Source organism: Buteo buteo, chromosome 1, assembly GCF_964188355.1.
Source record: "Buteo buteo chromosome 1, bButBut1.hap1.1, whole genome shotgun sequence".
In the NCBI taxonomy this organism is placed as follows: domain Eukaryota; kingdom Metazoa; phylum Chordata; class Aves; order Accipitriformes; family Accipitridae; genus Buteo; species Buteo buteo.
The window spans coordinates 10,140,204-10,154,626 of NC_134171.1; the positions used below are offsets into that span (position 1 = coordinate 10,140,204).

General features: G+C 36.9%; 1 protein-coding gene across 2 annotated transcripts in view; it reads left to right on the top strand.

Annotated features, from left to right (window-relative positions):
* Positions 1–14,423, top strand: part of FAM193A (family with sequence similarity 193 member A) — an 81,641-nt gene that overhangs the window by 39,201 nt on the left and 28,017 nt on the right. For both annotated transcript variants that reach the window (XM_075020407.1, XM_075020488.1), the window contains exons 6-8: positions 2,765–2,999; positions 6,303–6,427; positions 10,908–11,052. In XM_075020407.1, coding sequence (XP_074876508.1) covers positions 2,765–2,999; positions 6,303–6,427; positions 10,908–11,052 — 505 coding nt within the window. The remainder of the gene's footprint in view (positions 1–2,764; positions 3,000–6,302; positions 6,428–10,907; positions 11,053–14,423) is intronic.

Here is a 14,423-nt window from a genome sequence, read left to right on the forward strand (position 1 = left end):
ACAATGAAAAATTCAGACCAGTCAATTCCATTTCATGCAGGATTTTTAAATGCTAGGTTGAATGCATGGGAAGCTATTAAATTAATATGCTGTTTGCAATAGGAATATTAATGTATAATTTTGGAAGGGTCCCAAAATCTTATTCTTCAAAAGACCTTGAGATGATCATTATTAATAAGACACTGTTTAGTTTGAATTGCCCCACATGAAAATCTTACCTTGTTGAACTAACCTGAGTTGTTGTAGTGCTTGCATCTTACTGTAGCTGTAGCAGCTAGAAGAGACTTTTTTTTTAAAAAAAAAAAAAGTAATATTGGCTATTGATCACTAGATGAGGCAGATTCCAAGAACTTCTTTCTCATTTCAGAAGTTGAAATTGTAGCTTTTCTAGGTGTGAAGTTAAAGATGTGCTTAATGAGATCCTAAGTTGTGGATTTTTTCCTTTGGAGAATAGTCTGGCTGTCCTTAAAGTGCTCCAGGAGGTTCATCTCAGTTTCTGTCTAAGTATGTGGTCAAGGAATAGTTACTCTCCTTGGTTCTGTACATACTTGATATACTAAGGCCTGACTAGTCTGACAAACTAGTTCTTTTTTGGAGTTTCTAGTTGAAGCTAAATTCTAGCAAGGTAAGGAAACTTTTGAAAGATTGTAGTCATCTAGCATTGCTCTTTACATAACTATACTACTGAATCAGCCTTAATAGATAATTAAATAAGCTTATTGCACTTCTGTTATGTAAAAACTGAGTGTTTGGTTTTGAACATGAGTTGTGTAAATGTAGAGTATATGGTATGTCTCCCTATTAGTCACAGTTTAAGTGATCAAAACATGCAACATAGGTTTTGAAATCAAAGATGCTTAAATGTTGCATAGTGTGTAGGTAATTAAAAGTGAATCACAGCTAAAATGGTGGTTGATTTTTATGCAGTTTCTCTTTAATGGAAAAATTTTGGAAATTGGAACAAATACTGTGTACCTTATGAGCTTTGATTTCTCTAGAACTGTTTTTCACTTTTGAGAGAGATTGTTAAAATACAAAGGCAAAAACAGTTTCTCAAAGAAGGAAACCTTAAATTTCCAAGTCCCTTGTGGTCTCCAAAGAATGAAATAAAATTAGGATATTGTGTTTGAGCAGACACCAGTGTGTCCAGTCCATGATGCTAGTGTCATGCAAAATTTTTTATCAAAGCTAGTCAATGTAGGTATTGAAAGTGTAAAACCAAAACAAACAAAGCCAAACAAAATAAAAAAACCCAAACAAACCATGTAGGTAGCATGCCAAAGATCATGCTGTGGCCAAGTAAATCTATGTTTAAAAGGCAGAAATTCCTGATTTCATGCTCAGCTCTGTTAGACACAGCTGGCAAGAAACAGACTGTCTGGTGGTCTTGCTTGAAAATAAGTAGTGGTGCCAGGTGCTGTCCCTATTGTATGTTGGGGGACTTTATGGCAAAGTGATAGTACTCTATTTTGTGAGTGATGAGGGAAGAGCAGGTAGTAGGCAGCAGCATACTTATACATCTAACTCTTAAGTACTTCTCTAATCCCTTTCTTCTTCCCTACCTCCCTGTGCTGTAAAAAACCTGAGGCAAGTGCTTAAACTCCATGCACAGGACTTTAAATAGTACAATTTCAGTCTAAAGTGCTTCAAAGCAGCCATCGTGTTCAGTTTTTTTCTGTGTGAGGTGGTTCAAACCCATGTCTCGCTTCCAGGAGAGTATCAGACCTAGCCAGCTGTAGGCTGTCCTTGGCAGGAAGCCCTGACCCTCTTTGAAGCTGTGTGTTACAGTGACAAGTCTTGCAGGTATAGAGTGGCTGAATAGAGTGCAGGGAGGGCAACATGGTTCTGGAGCTTCAGTGTTAGTGTGCTTCCGTGGGACAGATGAGTCCCAAATTCTGGTACCTATTCTAGGGTAAAAAACCAAACAAACAAACAAAGAAAAAACCCCCAAAACCCCACCAGTCACTTGTAATGATTGCAGTTAGGTGCTACCACAGTAGAGTGCCCTAAGTCATGTTCCTTGAAGGATGTTCTTTGTGGCCCTGTGAATCCCACAACTCTGCTATGCAGTGGGCACAGCTGTAATAAAAGGTGCAAAAAATCTTCTTGTACAGAAGATTCACAACTTGGGGTAAGAAACTCTCAATGAAGGCAAGACGAGTTTCATGGCTGAGTGTCTTAAAAGCTTGGTAATTGTATGAAATGCCTTCTTTCAGTTCAGCTCAACAGCAGAAGGGTCCCCCAAAGCAGTCACGAAGTCCAGTCTGGTTGGTATGTGTTTAGGTATGTTCTGGCTGCCTTAACAAGTCAAGCTCCTTCAACGGCTTGAAGTAAATGCCTGTCCTTCTACAGGATATTAATCAGGCCTAGGTCTGGCTGTTCCAGCTGGGACACTTATTAGATCTGTATGTAAGAACATGGAGAAGTTGTGAAGAAGCTTGTCTGAAGAGTATGTCTGTAGGGTTGTATGCAAATTGAGTAAAGGTTTTTTAGCTCACAAGTTGAAGTGCAATACCGAGGTCCTAAATTAATTTGTTCCTCAGGTGTGCAAGCATCCTAGTCCTAAAGCTACACAGGAGCTCAGTTCCACAATGTAAAAGTAGGGAACTGGGCTGTGTTCTCCCAGATTTGAGGTAGTTCTGTAAACCCTAGCCATTATTTCTTTTTGATGACGATGATGGTAACTGGTAAATATTTTTAGGAAAGTGAAAATTGTTTATTACATGCATTATTTTTTTTTGTCAAAAATATTCTAAAAATACAGGCTTTGTGAAAGAGATCCATATCAGCTTTACCAACGGTTGGAACAGCAAGCTAGAGAATATGTGCTTGAAATGAAGGTTCGTCTGCTCAGACACTTGTCACTGGGATCTAAAGTTGCATCAACATTAGCAATACAAGGGCCACCACAGGCACATCAGTTCATCTCACTCCTACTTGAGGAATACAGTGCACTCTGTCAGGCAGCATGTACAATCAGCGCCTTTCTAGTTACTCTGGTAAGACTGAAAAAATAACCTATATGCTTCTACTTTCTAGGGGTAATGCTAGCAGAGCTGTTCTGGGCTCTTTCAGGTATCTTCTGTAGTTTGTAAGATGTAAGGTTTTTTGTGTATGCATGGTTGGAGACGGGGAGGTTCTGCAAACGCAAATTTAATTCTTCAGAAATGTAGATTAGGCATCTCTTACCGTGAATTGATGAAATTATCTTTTGTTTGTGAAGAAAAAGGCAGAATGCTGTTTGTGGCACTTAGTCTGAAACTAATCTTTAAGCAGATCTACAAAATTTTAGATAATGCCTTTGAAAATGTGAAACACTTCTCTGTTAATCTTTAATGGTTTCTTGACAGCTATGTTTAAAGGACACAAACTCTCAGGTGGAGCACTAACTTAGATTGTTTCAATGTTCAGTTATTCTTTTCCCTTATAAGCAAGAATGGCTACTTGAAAAGATGATCTCCTTACTCAGAATTAATCTGCTATGTTATTATTTCTAAAGTTCTTGTTCTTTCTTAAATGCTTGTTTTGTCAACTGATTGTGATGTTAGACTTGGGATTATATTGTCAGGTAGAAAATAAGCAATAGCCTTAAAAATCTCTTCTTGAGTAACTGTCCATCATGACTGACTAATACGGTAAATAAACTCTGTAATTATACTTGTTTAAGGGCTGAGAAGGTTATTAATCTTGTTTTGTTAATAATTCTTTCCTGTACATCCCTTGTTAATGTCCTTATCCTGTACATCCCTTTTCTTGTGTAAACTTTGCGCAAGCAAAAAAAACCAAGAAGTGGATAAACTGGTAAATTTGGGGTTTATTGCCTATTAGCTGAAAGTGACTGTCTAGGTATATAAAGAGAGGAAAAGAATAGGCAGTAACAAGACTATGGTGGCCACAGGGGAGAAGGAGATAAAATGGAGGGTAAGCAGAGTGTCATAACTGAGGTAGGACTGTTAGTAAAATTGAATTGGTAAAGCAGGAAGATGTTTTTATTAAGAAACTTGAACATATCTGATGCTTTCTTCTGTTGTCAGTGCTCTGTATTTCCTATTGTCTGTATTGTCTTCCCCAGCTTTATCACTTAGATACAGGTGTGAGGTCACTGCTGTCTCCTGTTTATTGGCTGCTTTTAATAGTCATTAAGTCTCTAACAAGGTGCTGGAGAGAACATTGCTCTTCAGGTTGATTTGCATTGGAATTTAGAAATTTGTTCAGCTGAAAAGCAGATGGATTACAGTACAAATGTTAGTTTTCTCAAAGTAGATCTGCCAATAATGAACACATTAGTACCAGAAAATAATATTTTTATATTTTTTTCCCCTGGTTATTATTGTGAACTAGTAGTCATGAAAACTTAGCAGGTATGAGATATTGAGATAATGGCCATGAAGAGACAGAAGATGCTTGAACTCCCTAATCTACCCCTTCTGACAAAATTAAAAGTAAAATAAAATTCCTATTCTCTTAAAAAACGAAGCATAAGAAAAAACAAAGTATCCCAGATTTTTCTTGTCCTTTTCCTTCTGCAGCGCAGTAAGTACTAAAAATTTCTTTCTACTAAGCTGTGACATTCAGAAACTGAAATCTGAGAATGTAGGATACTGTCTCTTGTCAAATATTTCTTAGATTTATTAAATAACCTTTTTATTAAACGGAGTAGTATGTCACAGCTTTCAGTACAGGTAGCAGAGTCACTAGTCTTTTCAGTGTGCATGGTTGGTTTTTCTCAAGATACCAGTGCACTATGGAAGAAGGAATCTTTCCAGCTGAAATATGTAAAAGGCAGTCAAGATCTCTAAACTCAGAGCAGCCTTCCTTTTAAAGGTAAAACCTTTGCATGTAGCATGCTGTAAAAAGGCATATAATGCCTTGAACCTCCACCTGTGAGGAGCTAATTTCTCATTGAAATTATGAACAGTTATCTTTCCTTTCAAAGGAATCCAGCTAACTAGTGAAGTTCAAGAGCAGGAACTAAAGCCTTGTGCCCCACCAGGGAATGACAGATTATACTGAGAGCAAACTGGAAAGACTGTGGTCAGTACAGAAGAGCCCTCAAGTACACAGTCTAGCAGACTAGAAAGGAAAAATCACCTGGTATTTCTTTGTGAGAAATATCGTACTCTGCACAATCTGATATAACAAATTTTATAGATAACTATTGACTGTTTTGTTCACAGAATAATATGGAAATTACTTAGGAAAACAACCTTTCTCGGTGTTGACCCTCGAGAAATTATTAGCAATTTATAGAAATTTTAAATATTTTGAAGACATAATATTCAAAGTGAAAGGGTACATGTGTCTTGTGCAACTCGGGCCGGGGGGGGGGGCAAAGAACAAACACCACCCACCCTTCTTAAATAATAAAAAAACTCCAAACGATTCTTTTTTTGAATACTGATAGTCTCATGTTTAGGTCTGATATAAATATGTATTTGTTTTTTAACCCACTATGCTTAACAAAACTTTGAAATTCCAGAGTATTCTGATATTTCTGGGTACTTGAGGTTATAGTGCATAAGGCTTGCTTGCCGATCTAATAGCCAGAATGCTTGTATTTAATTTTGCTGTGTGAGGGAGTCCTGCTATAGAAAACCAGCATACTGCTGGCTGGCTGTGGGAAAACTTACTGACTTGAAAAAATAGTATAGTTGTCTTTGATTCTTATGTTTTGATAATAATAGATTTAAGTTTTAGGCCTTGAAATTACATACAATTGTGTGTTATCCTCAAATAGAAAAATATTCTGCTTACTAGGGAAGTAAGCTGTTGGTCTCTTGTCTATTTAGAAAACTTCATTTTTTGAAGCTGTACTTGGAGAGAACTGTTCAGTTGATTTATGTCAGTTTTGAATAAAGATTATAGCTTGCCATCATATATGTGCCTGTTACTAGATAAGTTCAAAGAACTGAAAAATAATCAGAGAAAGACAAGTTGTTTCACAAGAAAACCTTGAGAGCAACTGGTTCAGGTCGTAAAATACATCTTTCAGTGCAGAAATGAATGGAAGCATTCAACAGCATAGTCTGATTTTTCTTTTTTCTTTTTTTTTTCCTTCCTAATCCATGACAACTTAGAAAAACAAGGAATGAAGCTATGGTTATTTAAGTCCTTAAAGAATTAGTTACAGTCTGAGTTTCTGGATATTAAAACTGAGTAAGATATGAGCTGAATAAACGAGCATGTAGGTTGGAAATTAGATTTTCAAAAAAATTCTTGCCTTGGACAGAAATTCCACCCCCACTCCCCCCACCCCCCAGCCCCTAACCCTGCCTTATTTCTGGTTGTTGTTTTTGTTACAGGAAAATGAACATTTGAAGAAATTTCAGGTGACATGGGAATTGCACAATAAGCATCTGTTTGAAAATTTGGTATTTTCTGAGCCACTCTTGCAGAATAGCTTGCCAACGTTGGTGTCACAGCTAAGGTAGAGTTTAAATTTTCTTTTGTAATTTAAAGGAGAAATGAAAACCCATGTTTGCAACCACAGCGTTTAAAAACAAAACAAAACAAAAAACCAAACCAACAAAAACACCTCTCTGCTGCTTCTACAATTTCATAGGTAAAAATCCTTGTTGATCTGTCTTGAAGACAGTATTGTTGATTGAGCAAGCTGCTGTCATAACTTGCTTGTCAGAAGAATTACTACCCTAATCTGCTTGCTTGTAAGTTACCTAGTAAAATGACAGCATCCTATGAAACTGCTGATGGTATGACTGAATAGTACTGTTTTCACTTGTCATAAGGTGTTGCTACTGTCTTTACAGCTCTACAACTGAATTAAAGCCTCAATACCTTCATGCTTCCCACAGTGCACAAATAGCTTAATTTGGCATTTTAAGCAGTCTTTTCACTGGCAAAAGCAAAAGAAACAAAACCCCTTGCTATATTTTTGTAGGTCTGATGGCATATTGTATTTCCTGGGGCTTTAGAATGTATATTTTGTTGGCAAGGCTGCTCTTCTTGTGATTTGTGTACCTGCAAAGTGTTTGGGTTTTTTAGGGAAGAGGTATTAATTCATAGAAATTCTATTCTTTTTCCTATGTCCAAACATTTTTAAAGTACAGTCATGGATGGTTCGTGTTGACCTCTCAATCTAGTTTCTGATGAAGAGACGTTTATGCTCTATGTACATGTTTTTTAAAGGTATTGTCTTGGGTATTTTTTCATGATACAAGAGCAGTTTGATTAAGTCTGTCACAATATATGTTGCTCACAGTGAATAAAGAAATTTCTGATGAGTTGTCCTTTTGCTAGTAGATACTAGAAAGGAAAGTAAGAAAAAGGAAGAAAGCTTAATTGTCACCAGGCTCAGCAAGAAGTCCAAGGTCTCTCAGAATAACTTGTCTAATTGGTTGGTACTGAAAGCCTTTTTTTTCTTTCCTTTTTGTTTTTTTTTTTTCCTCTCCAGACACGTAATTCTGTTCCTATGTTAAATAGCATGTTGTGCAGTCACATAGTTTTCCAGTGATCTGTGTTTGACTTCCCAGTACCACTGATACTGTATCCCTCGGTCATCTCCATGCTTTCTGACAAGGCTTCTCTGCATCTCTTCCTCCACCAGTCCTGGCTATATGAAGACTGTTTACATTGCCTTCATCTGCAGAGCTGAGAATGGTCTTAGTGAAGCTTATGGTCATTTCTTAACAAAAGCATTGGATTGTTTGCATTTACCTGTTGTTCTCAAGTGCTACTGCAATTAAAGTCTGAGCAACAGAAGGTGTTTCTCTGCAGAACTTCATTGTAGTGACAGCTAAGTTCAAGGCTTGAATACGATGAAGTTAGAATCTCTTCCTGCAGGAATTTCTTTTCCAGTACATCTGTGCTCACTAGATGGCTTTAAGGGTGTTTCACAGAAACTATGGTTTTGCCTAGATTGATTCACATGAGCTTTTTTTGAAAGGAGAGGTTCAGCACAAGCTTCCTGTTCCATGGTTTCTAGTTTATATAGTGTATGTCTTGTTTTTCTTTGGTAAACATAGATTATGCCTGTTTTCATGGACTCCCAGGATTTTACTGCTGAGTTCTTTGGGTCTTGAAGTAAGAGAATTATGTAGCCTTCCCTGAGAAAATTTTCTGGAGGATAATCTGCCTTACAGTAGGAATTGGTGGAGGAATGTTCCAATCAGAGAAGCCTCACATGGAGAAGCAAGGATGAGCCTAGTCCCCTGATCATTTGGTCAGGAGAGAATCATTTATTTGCATGCATTAGAGAAGGTGTTGCCAGTCTCTTTACAAAAGAGCATTGGCCTCATTGTTTTCTCTTCCTGAAGAAGAAATGTGAAATGGCATCTTGGCATCTCAGCTTCACTTAGATTTTGGGAGTTCACCCTTATTTCCATCACTAAATCTTTTTTATATCTCTGGCTTTTTCAAAATATATAGTTGGTGTGTTGTGATTCGTTCCATGGATGTTTATCAGATGTCAGACTAGAAAAGATGTTCACTTAGAGAGGTTTAAATGGAGCAGTCTTGTGGGGTTGAAGGTTACTAGCTGATACAAGATCAACTGTGTCAGTATTTCACAGGACTGGTCATCTACTCAGGGTAAACTACCAGGGTCTTAATGTATTATATCTTGTTCTGCTACCTAGTCAACACCTCTGGTTTGTCTAGGAGGCACACTCAGTTGTACAATCGGCAGACTAGCTGTAAGAGCTGTCCATATGCTTATCAAGAGCTAATTAATCAGCAGGGCTTCTAGATCAGACACAGCATTTCATAAGGCTGTATCTTCAGTATTTAAGGAAATCCAGTCCTTTCATGGGTGAGTGAGTAGTACTTCTTGATGAAGGTTGTCTATATTAAAGTTTTCTTAGAGGTTAAATACCTTTCTTGGGTTTAGATGCTTTTGATTACATGCAACCACCGATATGCCTCCTACATTCAACGGGCTGCTTTATTCGTGTTTGGTAATGAAGTAACAACTGATACTTGGGGCTTTTCTGTCCTGGAGTTTTTCTGTCCTCTTTGCTTTCCCTGTATGGGGTGGGACAATGTTCAGGGTGTACGTAGAGCTTCAGTTAAATGCTGCTGGACAAAAAATTCTGGGTTCTTGATCAAGATACACAGGCATACAGTAGGATTTATGTCAACAGGTATGCCTTGGAAGATTCAGTTACCGTAAAGTAAGCAATTCTTGTTAAATTTTATGTATGTGTGATGTTTTTATTACCTTATTTTGCTGCAGTCCAGGAATATATTCCACCTCTGTTTACAGGACTGAAATACTACCTAGATTGTTGCTTTATACTTGCTTTGAGGGGGTGAAAGTGTATTTACTAGTAGCATGTTAACCTCTAATCAAGAGTCACAATAAAAACGGAAAGTGTAAATGCTGTTGCATTGGTAATCTAAATTTTTAAAAATGAAGTTCTTTCGCTTCTAGCTTGAGAATGTATTTAAAAAAGATTTTATGCACAACTAGTGTTTGAAAGAATAGTACTATTCAGCAGCAGTTAGGAGAACAGATTCTTGACTTATGTACAGTAGGGATCAGAATTTCACGTAACTGCATAATACCAGAAACACAAGCTTCAAGAAGAGTAGTGAATTGTGATCTAGTAACAGGAATTGATAGTGTTTGCACTGATAGTAAGGAAGTGTTGTATCCTAAAGTCACCGTATCCCTTTAAACTGCTTTTTGTACTCTACCAAGCAGAATGTGCAGAATTGCTTACGCAATGTTGTGTTGCAGGTTCCAGGCAAAAACAACAAAATAAAACAAACTTGAATTTATTGGCAAAGTCATGCTAACAGCTGTGACTTAATGCTTACTGAGTTATCTGTTTGCTCAGCTCTTCATTATACTTAATTGCCACATGAAAATTAAGGGCTCAGTTCTTTGCCAGGTGATGGGTAGGACTATGTAGTTCTTGGGTTGCGTTAGCATCCTGTTGCAGTGGAAATCTCTAACAAACCTCCCTGAAATGCTGGAACTGGGCTTAAATATCAAGTTTTGAGGTGCTTGAATTTTGTTTTTTGGCACTGGCTTTGACTTGCCACACAACCTCTGTGCCTAATTAACTACCAACCAGTTTCCCCTTAATTACTGAGTAGGAGAAATGTTGAAAAGCTTCAGTTTGTGTCGATTTACAGGTCACTACAATTCAGTGTGCTTTAAACACACATTATTGAATAGAATTTTGTCTTTTTATTTATTTCTGAAGTCAAGATTTTGGGAGTTTGCTTATTTACTTAAGAATTGTTGTGATGATGCAGTCTAATAGATTATTTTTTTTTTTAAAGGAATTTGCTGTACAAAAATGTAGTAGTAGAAAGGGAGGTAAATCTGTTTCCTGTTTCTGGGGCTCCTTACAGAGGCAGTCATCAGTGTACGGCATAACCACGTTTTGGACTTGATGCTGCTCAAGTGATAGTACATAACTGCATGCAACCAAATTATCTCACTTGCCTCATTCTACAGCACTTTTCCCAGCTGGAACTCCAACTCGTCTAGTAATCTTTTTAGCATTGATCATGAGAGTTCTGATTAACAAGCTTCTGGCTTTATTTTTACTATATATCTCTTCAGTAAATAGTCAACATGTATATTTAGTCCATAGAATTTGGAAGGATAAATATATCAAGCAACAAAATTTGAATAAATACGGCTCAGTAGGTTTGACATCTGGTTGCTCGTGGGAAAGAGGCTCTAGAAATGTTGCACTTCCCACATTCTTGCTATTGTTGGTTACAGAACGTTGGAACAAGCAGTTGTTGGATATTTTTTGAAAAATGACTAAAAATACTAAACTTTGGGATACAAGCAGCTATGTGGGCCTAGGTGTATCAATAACTGCACTTTAACAACGCTTTTTTGGCTGGCAGAACTTAAGTGTGATATTTTTTTTTTCTTTTCTCCAGTGAAATGTCTCTTCTATAACAAGTGCTATTTGAATTTTTAGGCTTGGAACAACACACGATTCCTGTAGTGAAGATATGTATAGTACCTTGCTACAAAGGTATCATCAGCTGGAACAGGAAATGGGTCAAGTTGCTGAAGCATGGCTTGAATGCCAGAAAAGAATAGATGACTATGTTGATGAACAGGTAAGAATCATGTAAACAGTCTCAAGACTGATTATGTAGGGAGCAGCCCATGCAAGACTGTGCCTCCAGTGAAGACTTTCTTTGGTATTTTCATCCAGAGCTTTGAAGCAACAGAAAGTAACTTTTTTCATTGATGTCAGTCTTTCAGAATAGAAAAGAACGCTAACATACAAATATGTAATGGCGATTGTACAGAAACATCTTCAAATTATTGAAGCAGATTGTTGTGCCATTGTTTAGAGATGGTCTTTGAACATTTTTTAATTACTTTAGCCTGTAAATTACCCATAGCACAGTAACCTGAAACTTCCATTTGTAGATGTCACTAGGAAAAAGAAAAAAAGGAAAAACCCACCCCATAAAACCCGCTAAGTTTCTAAAATAATAATTGCACTAAATGAAATTAAAAACTGTTGCATGTTGCGTAATGTGATGACCTTTGTGCAGCTGTCAAAATCAGAACTCCAGACTCTCACTATAGAAATATTTGAGACCTCTGAAGTTATCCTTTTTTTATTAAGTATATGTTCTGATAGCTGATTCTTCTAAGGTTGTTCTACATTTCAGAAAATAATCACTTTGCTGTACTGACTTCTACATTGTCAAGAGCTTAATTTTCAGAAAAATAGCTGTTTATTTTGCAAGTGGTTGTTTATACTTTCCCAGAATTGCTCGTGTGCTTTTTCTCATGTTTAAAGAACTTGAATTTTTTTAAAACAGCTCAGGATAAGGCTTTGGATACTGTTTAGTTCAATCTTAAGTATACTACAAGAAAGAATGTGTCTTGAAATAACTGAAGATACAGAATTTTATAGAACTTTTCTTGTATTTTGAAGTTTTATGAGCATTAGGAATATGGAGATCCAATTTGAGATTTAGTAATGCTATGTTATTCCTATAGATAACAAACATTTTAAAGTCTTACAGTACACTGTAACTGTCCTTCAGAAGCTGTTCCCTGTGATGAAGATTTAAGTGAACTTTACCGTTAATTCCATTACTTTCAAGATGGAGACAGGACGTAACTAATTTTATTTTTAGAGATTGTTCTATATTTGGGGTTTGTATCTGTAAGCTATCAGTTACGAAGTTTTCTCTTGGTCTGGCTGCTTTTATGCAACTAAATATTTGATTGCAGCTCAGTAAAATTTCATCATCTCACATTTTGTGCTACTAGAAGTCATTTTCCTCATGGTGTCAGGGTATTGTGGCTGTCTGATACTGCCTCCCCAGTAAGAAACAGAGCCCAATTCACTTCTCATTATTCACTTACTTTTCCTAAAGTTGGAATTTCTGTGGAGTCACATTCATATGAGACTTCTGACTGGTTGGTCTGCACCACTTCAAAATCAACTCTTAACTGATTTTCCTGTATTTCTCTCTATCTAGTGACCATGCCATTGCCACAAGTACTATCTTACAGCACTTTTTTTAATCTGCCTAGTGAAGCCTGTATCCTGATGCAAACGGAAACCCTTCTCCCATTTGGGGAAACTTAATATGATGACTTCTTATTTCCTAATGATCAAGAAAACCTCCAAGGGGTGTGTGTAGGGGAAACAATTCTAAAACTTAAATGATCAAATTTTGAAGGAGATATTGGTATTTATATGTAGAAAGAACATTTTCACAATTGTGCCTTAAAACCCATGTTGGTGATAACCTGTGGTTATACTCTTTTGATCAAAAATACATCATTCAGTATGACCATCTTACCTGAATTTGCAGTGATATTTTTGTCCACAAGGTAGAAATCAGAAAGCCTGGCTACTATGGAAACTGTGGATCTTAACAGTGAATGCATGTTCATTATTTGCTGCCTCTTGGCGTATCAAAATTGTGAGGTTTTATTGCTAGTATATCAAAGGTTAGAATGCAGACCATCACAGAGGACTTATGAATGGTCCTCATTTATCTACTGTGGAACTATGTGCAAAATTTTAGACAGGGCATCAGCAGAGGTAATTAATGAACCCTCCCACTGTGTTATGTTATGTTACTTGTTCTTGGGGAAAAAAGTGAATAGCTTTTGCAAGCAATAGAAATATACTTTATTTTTTTCTTTAAGGCTGTGTAGGACAGCTGTGTCATGCACAGACATATAACTTAATACCACGTGTGTGTGCTGCAAGAAAACTTAGAGTAAGGATCTGTTCATATCAGCACTGGTATCACATGTTAAAATCTGAGGAAGATGTTTAGGGTATCTGGAAAACAGGAGAGCTTAAATTTGGTAAGAAAAACAGGATCTGGAGGTACAGGCTGCATAGATTTAGACTACTTTTAACTCAGGGCTTCCTAAATATATCTGGATCTTTTCCATAAGTAATGGCTAGACAGTCATATGTACTTTGTGTTAAAGTGTTACCTTTTTTTTACTGCTGGCTCCCACAGAAGAAAGGAATAAAGGAATGCCTTTGCCCAGCTCCACAAGAGCCCAGGGAGAGCTTCTTGCTTGTCTTTACATATTCGTGTGTGACTTTTTTTTTTTTTTTTTACAGTTCTGGTCAACTTAATAGAAAAAACAGTATTGTACAGGCATAATTGTTTTTTATCTTTATGGTGGCTGTATAAATAATTTAAACACTATTTTTCAGTGCTGAGAGTTTGTGATAAGAGGAATTATTTTATTATTTCTAGTGAAACAGGCTAGGAACATAGATTAGATTTACAGGTGGTATTTGGAATGCTCAAATGTTCTATTCACATGTGATACAGAGTTTAAAATTTGGAAGCAAGTAACCTGTGATGTATGTATGAATGTCAGAGTTCTCACAGGTGATCTAGTGGTATGTGTCAGTTCTGACCAAACTGCTGGCTTTGTTTTCATGATGAAATTTATTTCAGAATGGAAAAATACTTGTTCACCTGCCTGTCTCACTTTACCATGTCTCCATCTGATGGATCTCAAATACTTCTTAGTGTCAAATAAACAGGGAGGAAGGAAGAGGGTGGTAGTGGACCTTTCTTCTCCATTGGACAGCAGTGGTACCATATTCATTGCAGATGTGCAAGGTTGAAGTGTAAATTTTCCTTTCTGATAGCATTTGAATTTATCTCCCACTCCCTAGCAGAATTCTTAGGCATGAATCATGTGGTTTGTATTGCAGCTGCTTTGCTCTGCTGAAATAAATATTCACTGGGGAAAAGAAAGAGGGGAGAGAAGTGATTTCCTATTATTTATGGAATTAATAACTTAAGATACTAGCAGACATGGGGTATTGGAAAGGCTGTGAAGTTGGAAGTAGGAAAATTTTAGCTTCAGCCCCTGTTCCCATTAATACTGAAGAGTACCAAGACTTAAACCATGCTGCTTTCTTTGACAGTTTCTTGGCAGACTTGAGTAGGCAGCTCCCAGTTAATGCACTGGC